The sequence below is a fragment of the Zootoca vivipara genome, chromosome Z1 (assembly GCF_965207765.1).
Source record: "Zootoca vivipara chromosome Z1, rZooViv2.hap1.1, whole genome shotgun sequence".
Classification (NCBI taxonomy): domain Eukaryota; kingdom Metazoa; phylum Chordata; class Lepidosauria; order Squamata; family Lacertidae; genus Zootoca; species Zootoca vivipara.
This window is the reverse complement of record NC_142583.1, coordinates 29202156-29226438: the sequence shown is the minus strand read 5'-3', so window position 1 is coordinate 29226438 and position 24283 is coordinate 29202156. Positions and strand designations below refer to the sequence as shown.

The following is a 24283-nucleotide window of genomic DNA, read 5'->3' as shown; positions in this document are numbered from 1 at the left end:
ATCAGCTTCGTTGGACTGGTCATGTTGTGCAGATGCCTGATTATCGTCTTCCAAAGCAACTACTCTATCCTGAACTTAAAAATGGATGGTGTAATGCTGGTGGTCAACAAAAGAGGTTTAAAGAATCTCTCAAGGCAAATCTAAAAAAATGTACTGTAGTATAAACACTGACAACTGGAAAACACTGGCCTGCAAGAGCTCCAATTGGAGAACAGCCTTTACCAAAGGTGTCATGGGCTTTGAAGACTCTTGAACTCAGGACGAAATGGAGCAATGTGATAAGAGGAAGGCACGCTTGGCAAACCCTCACCATAATCAACTCCCACCCGGAAACCTATGTCCCCACCATGGAAGGACGTGTGGATCCACAATTGGCCTCCACAGTCACTTACAGACTCACTGTTAAAACCGTGTTTATGGAAGACAATCTTTCTTGGCTACGAGTGATCGCCAAAGAAGAATAAGGTTTGTCTTAGTGTGCTGTCCAATCTGAGCTCAAACCACAAGCTGTAAACCCAGAAACATCCCTTGGGTGCAGCATGTCTGGAGTGAAACAAACCACAAACCTAGGCCATCATGCTAAGCCAAACTATGGCTTAGCTGCTCACGGCAGTGTCGCAGGAGCAGAGCAGGAGCAAAGCAGCTGTGATCACCTCTATGGGAAGCCTCCTGCACCTGTGCTAAGTTATGGTTTGGTGTAGTGTTGTGTGCAAACCATCTCTTTCTGTAGATTACTCAGGGGTTGAGTAGAAGAAAATAGAGTCTAGAGACCAGAGCCTTCTGTCTAGATAAAAAGGGATAGTAATGTTTAGCATTTATGTTGCACTTATTGAACCAGGCAGACCTGGACAGGACAGCTACTGAGCCTTTGGGATCCTGACAGAGCCCATCAGCACTGGCATCTGCTCCAGGCCCCTCATGTCAGGTGGCTGGTTCTGACAGTCACCATTCTAATTTCTCCCCCAGTGCCCTGCACTGAGACTTGGGGCATTATGGAGATTTAAAATGGCAGCTCACAGATGCTTTGGGAGTGCTGCTGTCGCTACAGACAAATAGGAGCTCACTAGAGGGCACATTGCCCACTGACCCTTCAAACCTGGAGCCCTGCATTCAATCTTCCAAGTCTACTAACAACAGCCTTGCAAGGTAGGCCAGCATAATTTCCATATTGTAAAGGAGAGATTGAAGGACAATGACTTGTTTTTTAAGGTACATTTATTGCATGTGCAATTTCAGTTTGGGGGCTTTCTGGCTCACTGCTCACATCCTTACAGTTTCAGATCAGATCAGACTTCATACATGTTCATTATCTGCATGTATAAGGCCATCAAACTTAGGAAGTAAGTTTGGACTGTGTTGAGCTATGGGCAAAAACATAGGCTTTGAACGGAGCTTTTTTCCATCCAGAACTCAGTTCCAGCACCTGTTAGGTGGGTGCCATTGCCATTATATGAGAATGAGAGAGGTTTTCAGGGTGAGTTCTGATACCTCTTTTTCTAGAAAAAAAAATAGCACTGGCTTTGAATAATACAAACTGAAAAGGAATTACAAGTTTCCAATTTTGGGAAGGAAAGGTGTTTGCAGAGTACCCCTGGGATGCATTTTGGAGTGACTAATTGCAAGATTACAAACTACATTCTACTTTTAGCAATGGCCAAATGCCTCTTTTTCAGCTAAGTAAAATCTTCCTAAAAGTCTCTTCCTGAAATAATCTTGCTGAAAGGCTGATTGAAACATCCAGGCTAAATATGTTTGCGGTACTGTACAGCTTTAAAGAAACAACAGCAGAAAGCTGCTGAAGACCAACTTTTTTTACATATGTAAGAGAAGCAGAGGTTTGATATGCTAATTCCACAGTGTGAAAAGATAAGGCAGAAGTACTAAAAGACTCATTGAGCTATTAATATGCATGCTAACCATACTAAATAAGTTTGTTGCTTTTTTTTAGCAAACTTCTCTATTTTTGTTTGGAGAGAAGCTCAGAACACACTTTTGAAAAGGGATGGAAAGGGCTAAGATTTATAATTAAGTAAACAACTTAATTCCGTGGCTGGCCTAAGAGGATTTATTAATGGGAGCCTTGGGTGGGGTGGAGGAGGAGCTATATTTGACACAGTTGCATGTAACAAGGTAGTGATGATGTTTATGAAGAAGCCCAAGGACTCAGGATGCTGTGATGCTGTGTCTCGAAGCAGACGGGAAGAGAAGGTTGAGTGAGTGCTTAACCCTGTCCCCCATTTTCTGTTTTTCAAAATGGACAACCAGCTGTTCCCCCTTCCCTTTGTCCTTCATATGGAACAGCCTGTCTTATAGATCTCCATTGTCTCACCTAATGTGACATTCAGCTAATGCATAAAGATTTAAAGGGCAATAAAATACTAAAAAAATGAAATGAAATGAGATACAGTAAGTCTGTAACATGTGGGGGTTAAGTTCCAGGGATAGGGACACGGGTGGCACTGTGGGTTAAACCACTGAGCCTAGGGCTTGCCTATCAGAAGGTCGGTGATTCGAATCCCTGAGACGGGGTGAGCTCCCGTTGCTCGGTCCCAGCTCCTGCCCACCTAGCAGTTCAAAAGCACGTCAAAGTGCAGGTAGATAAATAGGGACCACTACAGCGAGAAGGTAAACGGCGTTTCCGTGTGCTGTTCTGGTTTGCCAGAAGCGGCTTTGTCATGCTGGCCACATGACCTGGAAGCTGTACGCCGGCTCCCTCGGCCAATAATGCGAGATGAGCGCGCAACCCCAGAGTCGGTCACGACTGGACCTAATGGTCAGGGGTCCCTTTACCTTTAAGTTCCAGGGATAGAGCCTAAAGCCAAAATCGTGTATAGTCAAAACACATTGGGTTCAACGACAGGTGAGATTGCCAAAGTCTTTTCCCCTGGAACCCCTCCCTCTTTCAGCCACTATATATATATATATATATATATATATATATATATATATATATATATATAATTTTGCCAAGCACATAAATATGAATACCGTATACACAAGTTAAACAAGTTAAATGTGCACAAGTTGCAGGCTTACTGTATGTTAAAGCGTGTTGTAGGCATGGCCTTCTCTTCCTTAAAACAGTACTAATAAAGATGCATATTTGAATAGATGGATAAAGCTTGGATTCAGTCCCAGAATTTAGCCAGTCTGAAAGTCTGAGAAGAAACCTAAACATGATAATTAACCATTTGTCTGCAGTCAATCACTTTAGCTCCAAGTCAGCCTTAATTTTGTGCTACCACTATAGGCATGACTCTTGGTTTATCCATTACATTTGACTGGTGTTGTTATTATCCACTGTGCCCTGATATATATGAAGCTTTGATTGGACAGTGCAATACAGATAATGTTCTACTGAACTCCCTGTCCCCTTGCCATTTGAGAACCAAGAACAGCAACCAAGGCGGTGCTTTAGAGATCTAATTAGCCCCTTCAGGCAGTATATGTGTGTAATATTCTTATCAGATGTCACTTCTTTGTCACTTATGCACTGCCTAGGTGTGCACCATCAAAGAAAGCAACCATATATATTTTGAAACTACATCTTAATGGAGCTTACTAGACTTGTATATTGGAATTCACAGCAAAGGTAACTGCTGGTTTATTAAGTTCAAATCAAATATAGCACATGGGCGGATCATTCAGCATAAATGTTGGTGGAAGGAAATACACCCCTCCCATGCACTTTTGTGATACTGACAGGCTTACAGGTGTTCATGAATTGAAAAACCAGTTTTTGTTGAGCGCGGCAGCACTGATACCATAGGCATTTATTTTTTTAATATCTTCTGGCATATCTTTTTAATATCTTCTGTGAGCCCTCAAGTTATGATGAAATGGTGGCAAGAAATAAAATGGTGTGCATGTGAACATATAGGGAAGAGTCTCAAACCGTATAGCTGAGATGTAGCCATGCTGGACAGCTTCCACCATTGGTGGGAAGGCAGTTCTTTGCTGGAAATTCTCCCTGACTTCTTCTTTTTACCTCTTCAGCCCTGAAAAGCCTAACGAAGTATTCATATCAGGTTCCCAGGAAAAACAGAGCCTCGTGTCACTATTGTACATTTTGTTGTGTGGACGGAATGGCAGGGCCCATGCTGGCTTATCTTATGGTCCTTTCAGGGCACAAGCATCATTTCTCAGGATTTTAGGTTTTTTGGGGGGGGGTTCCCTTTGTTTAAGCTCCTCACATTCACAGCTGCCTGATCTGTAATTATAACCAGGCATGGCAGTATGTATCTTAATTATGCACGAGTGACAAATGCCTTTTTAGACCCTGTTCCCTGTGCTTGAGATCTAGCGTCCGTTCATCAGTGCGCTCTAGAGAGCAGAGGCCCTGCTCGTATACCCATATATGACCTGAAGCCTGCCAATCCAAGCAGCAGCAATGGCTCCTGCCGCCCCTGGGATATCAACACCCCTTATTTTTATGGTTCTTTCACTTGCTTTCTGCTTCACCCCTTGTCATGTCTTTCTGCCTCTGCACAGGAAAAGCTGATAGGCAATAAGGAGCTCTCACAGTGGTGGGTGGTGCCCATTGCGATTGGTAAGGCAGAAGGCATGCAGTAGGAAGAGCAAAAAGAGGCTGTGCCAGCAACTCACTGTTTAGAATAGGAGTGGAAAATATCAATGTCAAGCTTGCCTACGCAGGTTTTTTCCTGTTCCCATGTTGAGTCTTGATCTTCCAGGAGGCAAGGTGTTGTTGTTTTTTAGAGTTTTGCTAAAAATACAAACAATTCTCACATCATATATGCTTTATTATACGTATATTAGATGGATATTATACACATACACGGTAAAGCTTTCCTAAAGTGACCAGTGCACAGAGATGCAGACAGCAATGCATATAAATGTATAAAAATACTTACATATCAATACTTACAAAATTATGCTGCAGAAATATAGTACTGCATGAGACTATTTTTTGCATATTGTTTGTATAAAATATGTATTTTTGTCATACATTTTTGCATATAATTAGAGAGGCGGCTTTTTATTTTTTAAAAAATGAGCCACTCATATATAAGTGGCTTGGGTTGTAGGGGGGGGGGTCTTCTTCCTTCCCCCTGTTCTCCTGGCTTTTGAATGAGCTGCCCCGGTGGCCCTTGGAAAAAGGGGCCCGTCCGCCTGCGCATTAGGTGCCCATTTTTGCCGGTTCCGTTTGCCAGTTTTCTTTGAACCAGAGTCCAATTTGAAAAAGGATCGCTTCCTCTCCCATGGCGTATGCGTATATATCTATCACGACACGCAACGCAGAGTCGCCAGGTGACAACCCCCCTTCGGTTAAGTACTGTGGGTCACTTGCTACATTTGGGGGCTGGGAAGCATCCCTAGATTCTCTCACACACCCACACACCCCACAAAAACTCCCCCACCCCACCCCAAACTCTGAAACTTCAGCATAATTTTTTTCCCTTTTTCTGGGGAGGGAAGGCAAACCTTATCTGGTTCAACAAAGACTAGAGTCCTCGTTTAGCCTCGCCCCCGTTAAACAACACATACTGTACTGTTGGCATTTTTTTGTGGGGGGGAGAGATTTTTTTTTTTGTCAACTCCCTGCCGATGATGACGACCACCCTTGTTTTATGAAAATATAAGTGGGCACTCAAAGAGGTAGTATGATGAAGGGAAAGCCAAATCTGGTCAGACCCACCATATTCCACATATAAACTTTTAAAAAAACAGATTTCTCCTCCACCCCTACTTCAGAACAAGCAATATTCAGCAAATCTTACCAGATACCAAAAATATCTGTTGTTTGGTTGTTGTTATTTATTAGATGTGTTAGACGCTTGCTACTCAAAGGTCTCTGAGCATCTTTAAAAATATAAACACAAATGCATTGTTCCATTAACAGAATTCATACAAAACACCTGGGACTCATCTATACAGCTGCAAATAAAACATTTTAAGTGAGTTTTAAGCGCAAAATACAATGTGATAGTAGATGGCAATGGTGAGCCTTATGGAAAATTCAATGTATTTTTTAAAAAACGTCTTTTTAAAAGGCATTTTCAGAACGGTTTTTATGTGTGTAGATTCCACCCTGCAGTTTATTAACACAACAACAACAACAACAACAACCCCTCCCCCTTAACAGCCACAGGATGTTTGCACCAACATTGTCAAGCATGATTTCCCCCCCTCTTGGAACTGGGCTTATAGCCCAGGCTGAGACATCCTGGATTGCAGGTCCTCAGTGAAGTATACCTGTTAGTTACATTTATATCCCACCTTTCCTCCAAGGAGCTCAAGGTGATATACATGATTTTCCCCCCACTCCTGTTTCTCTCCCCCCCTGCATGGGCTCTAATTCTACTTATATCAGAGGCAGGCAAGAGCTCAGCATATTGTTTGCAGGGGGTGGTGTCTGCTGTAGAAGATCAGCTTGCACAAGGCTGCAACAACTTTTCTCACGTTATGTGCCAAAGTGCCCCCCCCCTCTCTCTCCCTCCGCTTATCAGTCCTACCTCAGCAATGCCATTTAGCAGAAGCCAATTACAAAGGCAGTGAAATGTCGGCATATATTTTCATTAGCATAATACAGCAAACAGCATAAAAATGCTAATTCTGCATCCCAACAGTTTAAGACTTTAGGAAATTGCTATGCAAATAATTATTAAGGGGTGTGTGTTGGGTTCCTCCCGCCCCCCCTTTCCAAGAATGTACAGTGAGAGCAGCTAGCTCAGAAGGGATATATCATTATTATTGCTGCAAGGTGTACACTTGCAGTGAAATACTGCTTTTGTGGGTGGAAAACCAATGAAGGCAGCCCCCATTAATCACAAGGAGCAGGTTGGTGCATGCAGGTCAGCTCAGGGCAGAGAGCCCAGTCGGCGTTTTGGGTGAAGGCTCCTGCGTCAAAAGTGAGCGATGTCTTTTCCTTCCTGCAGACATCCTCAGTGGTGCACTTTGGTAATATTGGATTCAGGACTTTAATGGTCTCATGGGTGTATGTATTCCTTTGAAGTGGGATAAGTGCCCCTGTTGCTCTGGGGGACCCTCTTGGTCGTTCTGCTGAGTGGGGAACCAAAGCCCTGCTCTGACAGCACCACTCAACTCCAATTGGTTTTTTTTTTAATGTATGGTGTGTATGCAGACTATGCTAAGAAGAAAGAGTAGTTGTTTTCTAGTCCTGAGCCAAAGTATCTGCTCAGCCCAATTCCTTAAGGACCAGGTCCATAGCTTTGGAGAGCTTTTGGATGCATCCCTCCGTATGGGATCCCCCACGCGGCAGTCGGTGTTTTAGCTTTGCTCATTCTTGGAAAAGGGAAGAGCTTGCCAGAATTGTTTGTGAATCTGCAACATCCAGGTTGGGTTACTGGAATGCATTATTATGCACGGAGCTGCCTTCAAAAGGCACTTAGAACCTCAGCTGGTTCAGAATACAGAGTCCAAGGTGGTAGCATTGGCAGGTGGGGTGGGCAGTAGCTGGTTCATTCCCCACCCATAGGTGCCAACTCCTAGGGGCCCAGGCCCCTTTGACCCCCTATTATATTTAAGGGGGGCACCACCACACCTGCAAAGTTGATGGGCAATGCTTCCTTCCTTTCTTTTCCACTTGGCTTCCCTACAACCCCTGTAAGCGAACTTGTAAAAGGGCTGCCGAATGGCAAGAGAGCTGGGATCAAGAAGTGGGGTTAGGCGGGGGAATAAACCTTCACCAACACTAGGTGCCTCCGTTGTTAAAACTGGGGGTGGGTAGGGATTGTCTGCGCCCCTGACCTCACCCTACATCCAGGAGTTTCCTACGTGTGGTTTAGACAGCACACATAGGCCAGAAAAAGTGGTTCTGCCACAATGCCTTGCACTCCCCCCCATTCACTCAACCCCCCTACATCCCCAACATATGAAAAGGGATGCCATTTATGACAGATCTAGAACACAGAACCTGAATTTGGATCCAGTTCCTCTCTTAAAAGCCTGCTTTTGTTTCCCTGGCTCCTTTGCAGTATTTGCTTTGTTTTAGGCAGCAATCCCCCCCAAAACAAAACAAAACTTATGTGGGGCTGTTGGAGGAAGGGGGGGTTGGACTGAGCAGAGACATCCCTCCTCCAACTTCTGCTGGCTCAAGTACCAGTAGCCTGATGTCACACTGCCAGCATCGACTTCCCCTCCTGATGCCCATCAAACATGCAGACAACTGTTAATCCCACCAGCAGTATTCCTGACAACAGAGCCTGGTGGATCCTGAACTGCTTTCACATCTACACTGGCCAACATAGGATCCAGAATTAATCAGCCTGGTCCCCTTAACCTTCCACTGCTTCTGCCATGAGGGTGGTAGTTCCATCCTTCGGCAGAGTCGCTGCAGCAAGTTCAGATTGCTGTGCCTGTAAAGAAAAGGGTTAATAACCTGTGGCATAGTTCTGTGGTCTACACAGGAGAATGTTTTTATTCTAAGTTGGGTTTCAGGAAAATACTTTTCATTCTTGTTTATATTGGCTGCTGGCTCCTTGGTATAAAAGACAGTGTTTCAGTTTTACAGCTTGCACATTAAACACCATCAAAATTTTCAGGCATTAGCAGAATTCCCCTTTGGGTCTGTTACATTTAGTGGGGTGTGTGTGTGTAAATTCAGGCTGCTTCTCTATTTTCGCACAGTAGCACAGATGATATTAAAAATCCATTTTTAAGGAGTATTGATCAAGTGATGTGTAGGGAGAAGGGATGAATGTATTTTGAAATGATAGTTGGAAAAGTTATTTTATCGGGAGCAGCAACAGTCGGAGGAAAATAGAGGGGACATCTGGGGGTGGGAAGTCAGCTTTTAAATGTGTACTGGATTTGTATTAATTTAGTGACTATTTGTTTAAAATCTTGGAAAATCATAAAAATAATTAGCAAAAAAAGGGAGCGCTGATCTTCCAGAAGAAATAAAAAATAAACCTTTGGAATCATATTGAAATTGATGAACAAACAGAAACAGCTGCTAAATGTCCTACAAGCCAGCCTGAGATTAATTTCAGTTATGCCACAAAATATACCTCCAATGTGCGCTCCAATTGGTTTTTTTTGTTTTTTGTTTTATGCCCGCTGCATGTGCCAAATGTTATTTCCTCTTCGTTTTCACCTCCGTATCTCCAAGACCCTTCTAATTATTCCTATACACTAATAGTCAATTCATTCTCCCAATATCCTTATGGAGCTCAAACAGTGCCAATCATGTACAACCCTAAAAAGGGGAAACCCCTAAAATAGCCCAACAAGGTGTTACCATGCTCACAAAATTCTGACTGTTGGGAAAGGGATGGAAAACCTGGGGGAGGGGAATTGAATGGAATGGAGTATTGTAGAATTGGGCATGGCCGGCTGAAACTTAATGCTGCAATGCTTCATTGCAGTTCCCACTTGTTTTCAGATTCATGTAAAAGCTGGTGAGAGAAAATAATGGGTGAGAAAGTCTTATTGGAACACTTTCGGGTGTTGCTGGCCATTGTGTGTCTTCTGACTGAAGCTCAGTCAGACTGTTCATTAAAACTACCGTATTAGTGTTTAGCATTGCTCATTGAACCCATCTTCTTAATCTACAATGGTTGTTTAGTTATAACATTTCCATCTAAACAAAAATGTTTCTGTTTACTTTGAACCGTAATTACTTTTTCTTTCCTAGGTGAATCAGACTTCTTAATGAGATTGAAAATAACCTTAATATGAGTATTTTACTAACTTTCCGAAAGCTAATGTAATCAGTAATGTATATGGTCCTTTGGACACTGTTCCCTGTCTTTTCTGTTTTCCATTATCTTGCTTCTGAAAGGTTTAATTATACGTTGCCTTTTAGCTCCACCGCCTCACTCATCTACACACAGTCATCTACACACACAGCCTCAGTCATCTATACACATAGCATTTTTGAAGTTTACAAAGTCCAGAAGATGCTTCCAATAATTTCCAGAAATTGCAAGTGCTCAGTCAGGAGATTGCCTTTGATACTTTCCAATTTCAAAATCCCATAAGATCACTTATTTATGTTGTATTAACTATTACCTAGTGTGTTCTTTATAGTTCTTTTTTTTAAAAACTTAGTTGCAAAATACATTTTTCCCCTCCAATGACCTTCCCCACCATCATAATAAGAGCAATAAGCACAGTAATCTTGATATCGTCAACATACTTAGTATTCTTAATATTCTCTGTATTTATAACACTTCTAGTATTTCTATTACTTTCTTTATAATGTTTTGATTTCTATCCTTATATTAATGATGGTTTATAAGACTAGATTAAGCTTATCATGGTTATTTGGTAGTTTCCTTTTCTTTCTTTGAACTTGTACTTAATTTGTGCTTAACTCATGTCTCTTGTCCTCTTCAGTTTGCTTGTTTGGGTTTTGTTTTTTGTTTGTATATTTTTTAATTTGAAATAATTAATTAAAAAGAGCTATGAGCACAGAATGGTGGTGGTGGGGTTTTGCATACACTTGTAAGTTTTTCAGACCCTGACTTTTCTCTTTCAGCTGTTGCCAAGCGTATCCTCACCTTACAGACATTAACTCTCTTTTTTTGTTCCTCTCTCAGGTCTGGATGTGTGGAGGGGGGATGTTTGACGTTCCGTGTTCTAGAGTGGGGCACATCTACAGGAAATATGTCCCTTACAAAGTCCCGTCTGGCACCAGCCTAGCAAGAGTAAGTAACTTATGTTCTGAGGTTCGCTCAGCTGTGAGACTTGACCGTATAAAACATAGCTGCCAAGTTATCCCTTTTTTAAAGGGATTTCCCCTTATGCTGAATAGGCTTCCTCGCGAGAAAAGGGAAAACTTGGCAGCTATGATAAAATGCTGTCCAGGAAACTTGTAACCCAAAACAGAGGCTCCCTTCAAAAATCACATTCCTTATCTACCATACCTTAGTTAGGAGCATCAGCAACAAGTGATGGTCTCAAGAATGCCTTCCATTCCTTCCTTCCCTCTCACATGCAGTTCCAAAGACGATTTCCTAATTTCCTCAAACCACACTTTGCTATGGCATCCAAACAAGCAAACTATGGTGTGAGCGATCCATTACACCGGAAAAGCTAAGGGAATCCGAAAACCCCACGTGGTTGGCCACTGTGGGGAAAAGGATGCTAGATTAGGTGGGCTTTTTAGTCTGGTGGATCAGGGGACTTCATATGTTCGCCCATGACCACCAACTCATAGCTGTCCTTGTTGTTGTTTAGTCATGTCCAACTCTTTGTGACCCCATGGACCATAGCACGCCAGGCACTCCTGTCTTCCGCTGCCTCTCGCAGTTTGGTCAGACTCATGTTGGTAGCTTCGAGAACACTGTCCAACCATCTCTTCCACTGTCGTCCCCTTCTCCTAGTGGGCCCTCAGTCTTTCCCAACATCAGGGTCTTTTCCAAGGATTCTTCTCTTCTCATGAGGTGGCCAAAGTATTGGAGCCTCAGCTTCACGATCTGTCCTTCCAGGGAGCACTCAGAGCTGATTTCCTTCAGAATGGATAGGTTTGATCTTCTAGCAGTCCATGGGACTCTCAAGAGTCTCCTCCAGCACCATAATTCAAACTCCATGGACAAAGACAACAGGCATAGCTGTCCTGTAGCCTTCTAAAAATAAAATCTCAGAAGACAAGGACCTCTGCCTTCCTTCCCCATAATTCAAGCACTGGAACAATCTATCCAAATCAGGATTGCAAAACCATAGTTTGTCAGTTTGAACAACATGGTAAATTGTGGTTTGAGGAAACCAGGTTTGAGGAAACCAAGCCACAAACAAAGTGGGAGGACAGATCACTTGTGCTAGTTACACTTCCACAATCCTCCAAGGCACGATTTGGAGGACTGGGAATGAATATTGCCACTATCTCCATTTTTTTTTTTTTTGAGTAGCTAATAAAAAATGTGATCTGCTTTTGAAGAGGAAAATGCCTATTTTGGACAAAAATGCATTGCCGCAAGATCTGATAACAAAGGCCAAATTTGCTTGGAAGGACAAACAACTTCCAGTAAGCAAGAGAGGAAACACTCCATTTACTGCTTGGAAGCTCCTCAGACATAATTCAGAGGACAGTTCAGCTTCAGCAGAGGACCCACACAAAGCAAGTCTGGCAAAGTGGTTCTCTTAGGAGAACTATTGTTGCAGGTATCTGCATGGCCCCTCAATTTTAGGCTTGATAGAAGCATCCGTGGGACTCTAAGCTTAAGGGCTGATTTAACATTACTCTTGGCACTGACAGGAAATCAGTCAGTGAAACCAATTCCAGTTGGAAATCACAACCCTGGCACAGGTTGCTGCAATATGTGAAGGGTATGTTGGAAATCACCCTGAGTCAGCAAGCCTCGTATTGCTCTGATGCTCCCTTTGGTTTCAGTTCAAGGCGCAAAAGCTCAGCTGATTGCCCAATCAGTTCCCGCATGCTCCATTTCCTGAGCCAACTGCCGAACAAAGGAGGCTCAGTTAACATGAAGTGATCTCATAAGGTCGTTTTATGGAATCAATGAATTGCAAGCTTACCAACTGATGCGTTTTCAAGAGCTCACATACAAAAGGAAAAAAGGAATCTTTTGTGTAAAGATTGCAGAAGGAGGTACCTTTGTGAGCCCATTTGGACCTTAAATGCTGGCAATTGACAGGATAAGGAGGGGCAGAAGAGGCATGTGCTCCAAGCAGCAGGTTAGGGAGGTGGCGAAACAGCATTTGGGGGGGGGGACAGAGGAGAGAGGTGCACCACAGCTGTGGCCCATGTTTGGTGACTCTTTACATTCTGACTGAGCAGCTGAGTTCCATATATTAGTAGATGCAGGCAATAACATAAAGGAGGAGGTGGATGGCCATATAAGGTCCCACCTTCTTGCCCACCCCAGGAAGAGGAACATGAGAAGCTGCTGTGGCCAGCCTGGTAGCAGGATGATGATGGTCAAGATGAGAAAGAGGTTCTGCCCTTTGTATCCTGCTGCTGCCGCCACTTCACATAGGGCACAAGGAGGGAAGTCACTGGTGCTGTCAGGGGGCTTCAGTGAAGACTTTTGTCTCCCAGGGCAAATTTGGAAATCCAGACCTGACAGCTGATGCTTGACTTCGTCTCCAGTCACTCACACCATTGACAGAAGAGCAGTGAGGCAACAAGTTCCCTTGAACTTAATGGGCATGCTTCTGAGAACACATGTACAGGTTCGCCCTGCAAAGAAGAAGAAGAAGAAGAAGAAGAAGAAGAAGAAGAAGAAGAAGAAGAAGAAGAAGAAGAAGAAGAAGAAGAAGAAGAAGAAGAAGAAGAAGAAGAAGAAGGTCTTCTTGATCATTAAACCCTATCATGTCTTCTGCTTCTGACACCTCCTCCTCCCAGTCTGCTCCTTCTCCCTCTGACCACTCATCGTCATCCACCACCAATCCCCTAGCTCTAAGCCTTCTTCCCCTGTGGGTTCCCTAGCAGGTGTCTCCCACCACTCTTCAGCATCCAGCCAGTCTATGACATTTGTGTTCTTCCAAGTAAGTGCACCTGCCTGCATCTTTGGGGCAGGTGTAAGGACAACCTGCTCCACCCCTCCCCTGTCCCATTATGCTGCAGCAATGCTGCTGCCGGGAGGCCAAGTCTGCAACTCCTCTCTGCCAGCCACACCTTCCTTTCCTAAGAGCGCCACAAAACACCGACACTAATAGGCTCAGCCCTTTTTAATCAATGAACCGAATCCTCTTCAGATCTGACTTCTTCACCAATGCTTTTTCTAACTTTCTTTGGCCCTTCCTCAAGTATACAGTGCCACCTCCTCCAGATTCAACTTGGCTTCCCCAGCCCCCCTTTGGTTTTTTGTCACTTTAGCATAGAAGATTGGCTTTCTAGAGAAGGCCTCCTTCATTCATGGGTTCTGCGCCTAATGCTGGTGTCTTAAATAACCGGTAAACGGTAGCTGTGCCTATTCTTAAGTACCTAAGCTAGGAGCGACTGGCAAATTGCTAAATAATACAGCACATAGTATAATTTTAGATCTCCTTTTATAAATGTGCTCAAGAGGGGGCAAACTTCTGCAAGGGTATCTCTCTGCAGTGGCATCCTCATGAGGTTTGAAGAATTCTGCATTTCAATGATCTGGAACAGATGTGCAGCTGGGGGAGGGGTGCCATGCGCTTTCTAGTTCCTGTCCCATTGACTTCTTCTGCCCACACTGTCAAAATCTGACGGCTCAGAAATTTCTCAGAAGGATGAACTTGTATTGTTTCTCATAAACAAACAAACAAACAAACAAAAACTCCTGCCATTTAGGAACAAGGACTCCTGAGCTATCATCTCTTAAACTGCTCTAATTTCACATACACAGTTCCTGCTGGCATAAATGTTTTTCTTTCTGTTGTGGAGACAAAGCAGGTGGTAACCTATCTTGCTGTGCCAGCTGAAATGTGCTCCATTTGTTCTCTATCTCACTCCCTTTGTATTCAGATAAGTCTTATTGGTTCTGAGACATCTAGCTTTGTTCAGATGCTCGAAGCACAGCAGATTAATCAAATTCAAGAGAGGTGCTTCTAAATGAATGTCAGAAGCAAATCACAATGGGAGAAGTCATTCTAAGCAGAAACATTATCTTATGCCACAGATTATGAGATGAGTATTACTCTTCATCTTCTCACAGAAGATACCCTTCAGTGCTCTATGACTAGTACTCTATTAAAGAGCTAGCGTTGCCGAGGTTGCAAGTTCTGCTTTTGAAGTGGGGTTGTATGTGACACGTCCACTCTCAAAATATCCTCTCAACAAAACCGTGATTCAGGAGTCTGATTCAGGAGAAAAATAAAATATGAAAATGTACTTCCATCTAGTGGGGAGGAAACAGAGGAAACAACAACACTAGAGTAACACTTGCAGCCTCCTGCTTTTAGAACGTGTGGGTGCTCCTTCAGATCAGAGGTGAACTGCAGATAATTCAGTAAATGGCACATAGAATCATAGAACTGAAAAATTGGAAGAGGCCACAGGGGTTATCTAGTTCAACCACCTGATTTGCAGGAATCCTTTGCCTGACACGGGGCTCAAACCCACAACCCTGAGATTTTATGTAATTGTATTTTGTATACATTGTAAAAATTATAAATAAAACATGTTCTATTTACAAACAAACCTTTAAATTGCTACCTTTCTACCGGTCGGATGGGGCGGGAGGGGGGGCATAGCCAGGATTTTTGTTAGGGAGGCATTCTTTTGTTGGGGGGCAGAACCTTATATTTGTATTGCTTTGTACTTATTTGGAGGGCAACTGCCCCTCCCCCTTGGCTATGCCCATGGGAGGGGCACAGGAAGGAAACAGGGTGGAAGGTGCCCACGGTTGGAAATAGGTTGGGAAACACTGGCTTAGACCATCCCTTGCTCTCAGTACAAAATATGTCGGTTGGATTACTGCCACCATGAAGCGTGTCAGATCTGTGTCTCAATCCTTCGCTTGGAAGCTGCTGTGATAATTCGTGTTTACATCATTCCTTCTGTTTAAGAAACCCTGATTGCAGTAATATTTTATATTGAATGATCAAAACTCAGGGCATGGTGTTTCCTTCTGTTGTGTGCTGCATTCCAACACAGAACAAGTAATGTCTCAGTGAAGATGGAACAATTCCTTTTAATAATGAACTCAGGTGTTGAGTGCCAGTGACTATACTGTATAGCCATGCAAGGCCACTGAGAGGGAGGTGTCAGCATGGTTAGGAAATCCAAACATCTGCAGATGTTAAACATTTTTATGGGGGGGGGGAACGACGACTAAAGGACAAAGAACCTGCAAAGAACCTTATAAGATCTGAGCATGCTCAGTGCTCACATAATAGAGATGGGGGTGGAAAACTGAGAGGCTGGAGACAAAATAATATGGAGCTTGCTGGAAAAGAGAGCATGATTCAGGAGCCCTGAACAGGAGCAATCCACACTGCAACATTTTATTGCAGCTCCCACTTGTTACAACAAGCAGGGGCGGAGGAAGTGGGGTGCGGTCTGCCCCAGGTGTCACCATTGAGGGGGTGTGACAAAATGCCGGAGAGAGACGCTGTGGCTTGAGTGTGCGCAGGCTCTGTGCTGTCCAAACGGTCCACCCACTGCCTCCTCTCCCCCCCCCCCAGCTGTAGAGCGACTGAGTGGGAAGAGGCAGGCAGACTCCAGAGGCCCTGCAGTGCGCCCCACCCCTATGGGCAGCTCGCCCCGCCCCTGGACGCGCTGCCCCAGGCACCTGAGCAGCTTCCTCCGCCACTGACAAGAAGTTAGCAGTGTGTTGATGAGGCAAAACAGAGGTGTGTCTCCAGATATTAGTTTTGCAATCCCAGTAATATATTGAGCTTTAAAGGGGAAATGTTAGGACATTGGAATATACTCAGTGTTATCTCTTTAGAAACCACCTCAAACTCCTACATATTTCCAAATGGAAATGATGTGGGAAATCAACTCAGGCAATCAAGCAACAAGCAAGAGAGATATCTGCAATAAGATTCCATGCAAATAATTAAGTGAGCCTTTACTGTATCTTGTTAATTAAATCCCTTTCAGTAATTGCACTGAAGTTTCTGCGGGGGGGGGTGTTGTTTTTTTAAAGGAAGAGTGAAGCCATCAGTCTGACTTTTATCAGTCTCCTAATAGCAATTGAATGCAAAAGGCTTCCATTTGCTTAATGCACAACCATCCAAAGCTAGATAAGGGAATGGCGTATTGTAATGGTGTGTGTGTGTTATCAGTGCTAATACTTAAGCGGGAAGAGATGACTGACTCTTGCTTTCTGCTGCTCAGAACCTGAAGCGCGTGGCAGAAACGTGGATGGATGAATTCGCAGAGTACGTTTACCAGAGGCGACCCGAGTACAGACACCTCTCCACCGGCGATATCTCAGCCCAGAAAGAGCTTCGCAAGCATCTGAAGTGCAAGGACTTCAAGTGGTTCATGGCTGCAGTGGCTTGGGATGTACCTAAATATTTCCCGCCGGTGGAGCCACCACCTGCTTCCTGGGGAGAGGTGAGGAACATTCTTGAATATGAGCCAGTTGCTTCAGGTGCGGTTGGGTGCAACACTACATTCCCTGCAAAGTGGCTGCTATGGTGAACAAAGCATTCACAAAACTAGTTCCAACTTCCGTGGCCAGAGAGGTCAGTAAGGGAACTGGTAGCAGTTGGAACCACCGCAGTAGCTGTGGTTGTAGTAAGAAACGTTTTGCCTGTGACCCTTTATAGTTATCTAAGCGGTGCCTAGCAGCACCGCACTGTGCAAAAAGGTTTTCAAAATGCCAAGGTCCTTGTTGCCATGCTAATAATAATAATATGCTGCCCATCTGACTGAGTTGCCCCAGCCGCTCTGGGTGGAGCTGCAGAGCCATGCCCTATTGGAGTGTAATTACCATTTAATGGTTGTCTTTTATGCTTTTTTAGCATTTTGTGTTGTTTTGATTTGTGTAAGCCACCTTCAGTCCTGGTCTGCAGAAAAGGCAGGCTATTCATATTAATAATTGTAGTAATAATCTTGACACTGCTGCTTATCTAGGCAGGGCTGGGGCAAATGCACTAGCGGGAATGCCAGATTGGTGGCATTCCTCCCGCCTGCACACTTATCCTGCTCCAGTCTTGCCATGACCCCATCCTGTCCCGATAACCAGCAGTGACACCACTATCAGGAGTATCTACCTCCCCACTCCTGACATGCGCTGCTACTGGTGGATTGGTGACTGCTGTATGTATTGTTGCACTGAGTTTTGTGCCCCTTCTGACGTTTGAACCATACAACATTTTTGGGTGTGAGAGACAGTGTGTGTGAGAGAGAGACAGTGTGTGTGTGTGTGTGTGTGTGTGTGTGTGTGTGTACGCGTGCACACGTGCACACGTGCACACGTGCACATGCAAATGGCAGCTTGGCTTCCAAGTTTTCCTATCCCCCATTTTCTCACATTTACACACACACACACACACACACACACACACATTTTGCCTTTCTCCTTGCAAAACTCTCTGCTGCAAATGAGTGATTGATTGGCAGCATGTGTTCTTGCAAAGGCTAAATGTGAACTTTGAACATCACCAAGTGTACCCTTGAAGCAACCTGCTATTTTGGGTTTCTTTGTGCCTCCAGCCATGCAGTGCTGGAAGGGAACGTGGTGCATCTGGCCTTCTGTTTTGCCTATTCATCACTCGAAGCAAATGCGGAAAGTCAGAGGGATTTGCAGAGGGGTGCAATGTGAAAGAAAGTCACTGCTTGGTGAATTCACTGCTAGCTATTTTACACATGGCAGACTTGGGTCTGTGTTCTGGCTGTGATTCTGTGGCCACAGAATTTGGATTCCTCAAGATCTCACTAAAAAAACAAGGACACTATCCACCTTTGCATGGATGCAACCTCTCACATCTGGAGGGTTGGCCCAGAGCTCACCAGAGTCCCCTTCACTGTCCCCCTTTTCGGACTGACTTGTGTCAACTGTGGTCTGCTGGCCATTTTATAGGCTTTTGGTGCTCATCCAGCTGTTGGTCTTCTCCTTCATCTAGCTCTTGGGGCTTCTCCAGGTGGCCTACATATAGTGCATTAGTTCTGGTTTGCTGACTAAGTTTATGCGAAGTTTAGACTGTGTTCAGAATACTTTCCAATTTGTTTGCAGGGCACTTAGATGACAATAAGCATTCATCCTTTTATTCGGGTGTTGGCTGTGGTGGGCCATTGTACATCTTCCCATTAGACTTTCACACACCTCACACTTTTCAATGTGTTTCCCTATCACTTTCCTAACTGCAAAAAAGTCTGCTTCTCTTTTAAAGTGGATTAGTTGTACTAGGGCAACAGAGCCCTTTGATCCACTTGAACTGTGCAGACCTACATTTATATGTGCTTGATATGTCCCGCATTCAGGGCAGTCAGGTCACACCTATACTCTTTCTCAAGCTCGGGCTATTCTGCCCATCTGAATACAGATGCTTACTCAGCCTCCTTCGGACCTAATAGCTGCACCTTATGTAGATGAGGATACACAACCAAATCGGGGGCCAGTAGTGCCAAGTAACAAAATGCAACTGGGATTGTTTGGGGGCCTTTTCATTCTCTGGACCTTACCCTGCTCCTTTTCTCTTCTCCTGCCACCAGCGATTCCCAAACTCATTGTGATGGATAAGCAAACCCACTTCCTGGCTTCTCCAAACTTGCCTAAATCTGAATGAAAGCAAAGTGCGCTGTTTTAGCCTCATCTTTGCAGACAACTTAACTCATGAATCTCATGAGGGGCGTTTGGGAAGGGGGGTTGTACCACAGTGACATGAAGGTCCAAAAGGGAGAACTCTGAAGTTGGACCTAGTAACAAATGCAGGAAAGAATCAAAGTGTTAGAACTGACAAAGCTCCTTTGCTATGACATTAGTTTCAGAGTCGACACCGTGGCTTTAATGACTCCATCTCAGCCCATCGGCTTGCTGCATTTATGGTGCATAAAGGCAACGGTTAAAAAAGAATCTCATCTGGAATGCTGCACCCCCTCTTTGCCTGTCAAATTCCCTCCATCAAATCTAATTTCCTTCTGAATTCCAGAGACCTTGTTTTATCTGTGCCTGAGCTTCTGTTCCCAACTCCTTTCTTCTTCTTTTTATGGCTTCTTTCTTTTTACGGCTTGCACAAAGGACTGTGTGTGCGCGTGTGTCTGCTTTTAAAAGTTACTAGATATCACTTGGCTTAAAAGTTAGCTTATTGCTAGGCATTGAGCCTGTAGATGCTGGTTTGTGAAGTACGCACTGCTCTCTTTCTCTGTCTCGCTAATCACAGTAGCTATGTCAGTTCAAGCGATATATGCTTTAAATTTAAATGCACAGGGCAGCCTGCCTTCTTTTGTATTCTGCACCCTTGAAAATCTTTCAAACGTTCTCCAGTTGCAACACAGCCACTCGAGCATTCAAGTCACTGGGGCTTTGCTACGCGAAAGGCATTTGGTAAATTTGTGGGGCTTGGAAGCCTTTTATGATGCCGTATTGAACTGTGGCGACCCTAACAAGCGAGTCAAGGCACCGACTTTGATAGTCAAGGACAATACACTATTTGAACAGAACATTCAATTGAAAAGCGTTTCTGACTTGATTTGCTGTGTGTTCCAGACACTAGAGATTGCTTCATTTAGAAGCTTCAGCTCTTTGCTACATCCAGCATTTAAATGCTGCTAGACTGCTGCCCTGTATTTTTCTAATACCATGTAAACTTGGTTTTCAATTAATCTTATCAGGGTAGAAAACAGTCACGGACCTGTCAGTTTGATTGACCAATTCATGGCTAGATCATTGCTTGAAAATGGAGCTTGAGTTGATTGCAACTAGCCATCCCAGTTTTCAGATTACTACTACAGGTACTAGAATTTATCATATGAATATACCACCACACTTTCCCCAAGGAGACTATTTCTCATGATGATCTTGGGAGGTGGGCTTGACTGAGAGATGATGAGAGGTTCCTCAGGTCTCCATTTTTTTCAAATGGATGTTTTTCTCTGCCCTCTTGCTGCAGTTTCTAAGAGCTGCATTAAGTGGACAAATGTGATCTCCTTTTCATGAAACGGATTGAAATTCTCTTCTAGTTACTGAACAAGAAGTATCATTTACCCTCTCATGTTATGAAAGGTTTTACATGCAAAGGGCAATTCCTCTTAAGTGTATGTGTGTGTACACACACACACGTATATATATGGATCATATTGATGTCCAAATTGACCCTGGGAATAAGCTATACATATAACAATCTTGTATTCATCATAGGGTGGCCAGATGCGAAAAATAACAGGATCCTTTCACCTTTAATAGTTGTGCAGAAGAGAGAACTTCAGCAGGTGTAGCTTGTATGGCAAACTATACCTGCTGAGTCTTTCTTCTGCACATCTATTAAAGGTGCAGAAGCCCGATCCTCTTTGGCCACCATAATTCATTGATAGGAAGTGACTCCTGAGAGTGTGATTGAGGCTTTAAAATATAACATGAGAAGTAGCCATGACTCATTCTGCCACATGTATTTTAATCACAAGCCTTTTTTGCTGCAGCGACACAGTTCATGAGATCCAGAAGCAGCTGGATTATTTTAGTATTTAAAAGTGCTGGGCTGTAAGGATAATTCATTCATATTTCCATCTCATCGAAGTGAAGCCTTTCACTGCTGTTGCCACCAGTGGCCTGACAATTCTCTTTTTCTTTCCCAAATTAAAGCAAATTTGCTTAATTAGGACCATAGTTGGGGTGCCAATAACAGATGAAAGGGTGTGTGGCTCTCACTGTGTGATTAGCGGGCTGCTGTTGTGGGTCATTATTTTTAAATGGAGAACACTCATTTATAGTAATTGCATCCATTCCCCACCCCCGAAGAGTTAATGAGAGACATTTAAAATAATTAAGGCATTTGGGGAGACACATTGAGAGGTTTTCAGACCTGCTCAGGTCATCTGGAGGGGGGATATGCCTGCTCTCTAATAATAAGGCTATACTTAAAGGCTGCGCTCCTATACACATTTACCTGAGAGTAAGTGCCACTGAAGGGACCCAGGTGGTGCTGTGGGTTAAACCACTGAGCCTAGGGCTTGCTGATCAGGAGGTCGGCAGTTCGAATCCCTGCAACGGGGTGAGCTCCCGTTGCTCGGTCCCAGCTCCTGCCAACCTAGCAGTTCGAAAGCACGTCAAAATGCAAGTAGATAAATAGGAACCGCTACAGCGGGAAGGTAAATGGCGTTTCCATGTGCTGTTCTGGTTTGCCAGAAGTGGCTTTGTCATGCTGGCCACATGACCTGGAAGCTATACGCCGGCTCCCTTGGCCAATAATGCGAGATGAGCGCGCAACCCCAGAGTCGGTCACGACTGGACCTAATGGTCAGGGGTCCCTTTACCTTTACGTGCCACTGAAAACAATGTGACTTCCTTCCAAGTAGACACATATAGGATTGCATTGGAATGCCATATACAGGATGGGGAAGACAGGTATAACACTGCTCTGCCGCCACCCACCAATCTTCCCTTTTGGACTTTTTATTTGGAAGGATGCAGTTCATCTGCCTGGTGGCTTCTAGACTCTGGTTGTGGCAGAGGCCAGAATCTCTTTTCCCCCACACTTCTGCAGTCTCAAGACATCACTCAGGGTAGTGTACTTTCTGGCTGTGAAGTGGGGAGCCAGCTCTGTGCAGCTGTTCCTTCTATAATTGATGACTAGGGCCAGGGAAGTCTTCCTCTTGCTAGAGTCTTCTTGTGGCTTTTTTCCTCTGAGCAATGGCAGAGGCCAGAGTGGTCTTCCCCCTGCTTCTGAAGTCCCAGGGCAAGGAGATTAGTAGGTTCCTTCCATCTTTACAAATGGATTTCTGCTAAGGTTTCAGTTTGCATTTAAAGGGGAATCTACCTAATTTATACATTCTGAAACAATACACAAACCTGTTGAAATTTGCACGTCTTCACATTTTGCAGGGCAACTCTTTGGCTGTAGCTATTTAACAACCTGCATGTTGATTATTCTCAGAGGTTTGTAGCCATGCTAGTCTCATTGAATGAGTGTCTGGGTGCTCTTGGCCTTAATTGTGAATACAAATATTGCTGCAGATGACACTAAAACAGTATGCCTGCTAATTTCCTAAATGTCACGATTGTAGGGAAATAACACCCCCCCCCCCAATATATTGGCCTCTCATCCATGTTAGATCTTATCTTTGCTCACAGTAAGTTGTGAGCTGAATGAGCTTGGGAGGTTTCCATTAGGCATGGGGCCCAGCAGATGTTGATGGAGATACAACAAGATCTGCAGAGCCACAGGTCCCCCACTCCTGCTATTAAGAATATTTAGATATGGAGCATTTCCTTTATTCATGTGCTGGATCAGTTTCCTTCCATCCATCCATCCATCCTCTGCAAATCTGTGATTTCTCCATTCTTGTTCTGTGCAGCTGGTACTCTGTGCTCATCAACAGTGACAAAAATGAACAACGATAGAGTCTATGCTTTTATTTATTAATTTTTTTAGTGGGCTGTTTTCATGGACGTGCTGCAGCATCTTAAGTGAATGTGCTCCCATCTCCTTAATGCTGTCTGACAACAGGACATGCTTACACAGTTTTCCACTCAGCATTACAGAGCGGCAATCCTTCATCTCTCGCCAGCCATATGTCTTGCAAAAGTAGTCCCCAAGGTGGTGCCAAAGAGTTTGCATTGCCTGTGCATGTCCTTGCAAGCTGCTGTCGCAACTTGGGTCACTTCAACTTTGCCTGACCTAGAATACTGTCAAACTGCCATTCCTGACCTGGGTCTTAGGAGATTTCCGTTCAGATAGTGGCAAAACCCAATGAAGTCCATGTGTGTAATTGCAGAGCCAACCTGTCCCCAGTTGCTCTTGCCACTGGACCACAATATGCTTCTGAGCCTCAGATATGGTTAGTCTGCAAGTTGTAAGGCTAATTAAGCACCCAACAGTACACAATAATATTGTGCAATATTTGCATATTACAGCAGGGATGAGGAAGGTTGGTTGGTTTGTTTTTTCAGCCAGAGGGCTGCCTTCCCTTTTGAGCAATTTCTCAAGGGCCATAGGCCAGTGGTAGGTGGGGTCAGAGGCAAAAGTGAGTGGAACAAACCTCTGGACAGCAGGCTACTTTCTACACACACTCACATGCCACACTGCATCCTCCAGCCAAGCAAGCAAGAGGCACTACTTGAGTTCAAGGGCATCTTCCAGCCACGCAAAAAGACTCAAGAGTGTGACGCAGGGCCAGTGAGTTGGGTGGCCTGGGGAGCATTCCCAGGGCCAGTTACAGAGGCTGGGGTGGGGGCCACATTCAGCCCCTGGATCTGAGGCTTCCCAACCCAGCAGCAACACTTGGTGTTCAGAAGGCAGGCGAGCAAGGCCACCTTACCTACGCTGTTCCATCAACCGCTACTGACCCTGCTAGACAAAAAGGTAAGAGTGGCATCTACCCACTTTTTGCTTCTGGTCACACCCACCACCATAGCTGCCAAGTTATCCCTTTTTTACAGGGATTTTCCCTTATGCTGAATAGGCTTCCTCGCGAGAAAAGCGAAAACTTGGCAGCTATGCCCACCACTGTTATGCGGCCCCTGGAAGAGTCCACACAATGGCAAGCTGTCCTTGGTATGAATAAAGTTATCCACCCCATCATACCCGGAGGGCACGGTAGCTTCCATCTTCCATTTAGTAGCGGCAAGAGATCATTCACCTCCTGTAAAGCAAAGCAAGGGGGGATCCAAGGAGGAGCTGCTGGCATTCTCTAGGGTGACATAGGAGCAAAGCATCCAGCAGTGCTAAGCAGATTTGTTCCTAAGTAAATGATAGGTGCTGAGAGGGTGCAACTTACTGTATGTGGTGACTTCAGAAGCTCAGGTATCAGGATCTAAGT

General features: G+C 44.3%; 1 protein-coding gene and 1 long non-coding RNA gene across 2 annotated transcripts in view; one reads left to right on the top strand and one right to left on the bottom strand.

Moving 5' to 3' along the window:
- The window catches only part of GALNTL6 (polypeptide N-acetylgalactosaminyltransferase like 6), a 464562-nt gene that overhangs the window by 418388 nt on the left and 21891 nt on the right, over nt 1-24283 (top strand). Inside the window, exons 9-10 of the mRNA XM_060278706.2 lie at nt 10524-10631; nt 16697-16918. Of these exons, the coding sequence (XP_060134689.2) occupies nt 10524-10631; nt 16697-16918 (330 nt within the window). The remainder of the gene's footprint in view (nt 1-10523; nt 10632-16696; nt 16919-24283) is intronic.
- On the bottom strand, nt 4602-8336 carry LOC118083366 (uncharacterized). Its single transcript, XR_015947524.1, has 3 exons — nt 8160-8336; nt 5739-5820; nt 4602-4723 (listed from the first exon to the last, which is right to left on the bottom strand). It is a non-coding gene; the product is annotated as an uncharacterized LOC118083366 (long non-coding RNA).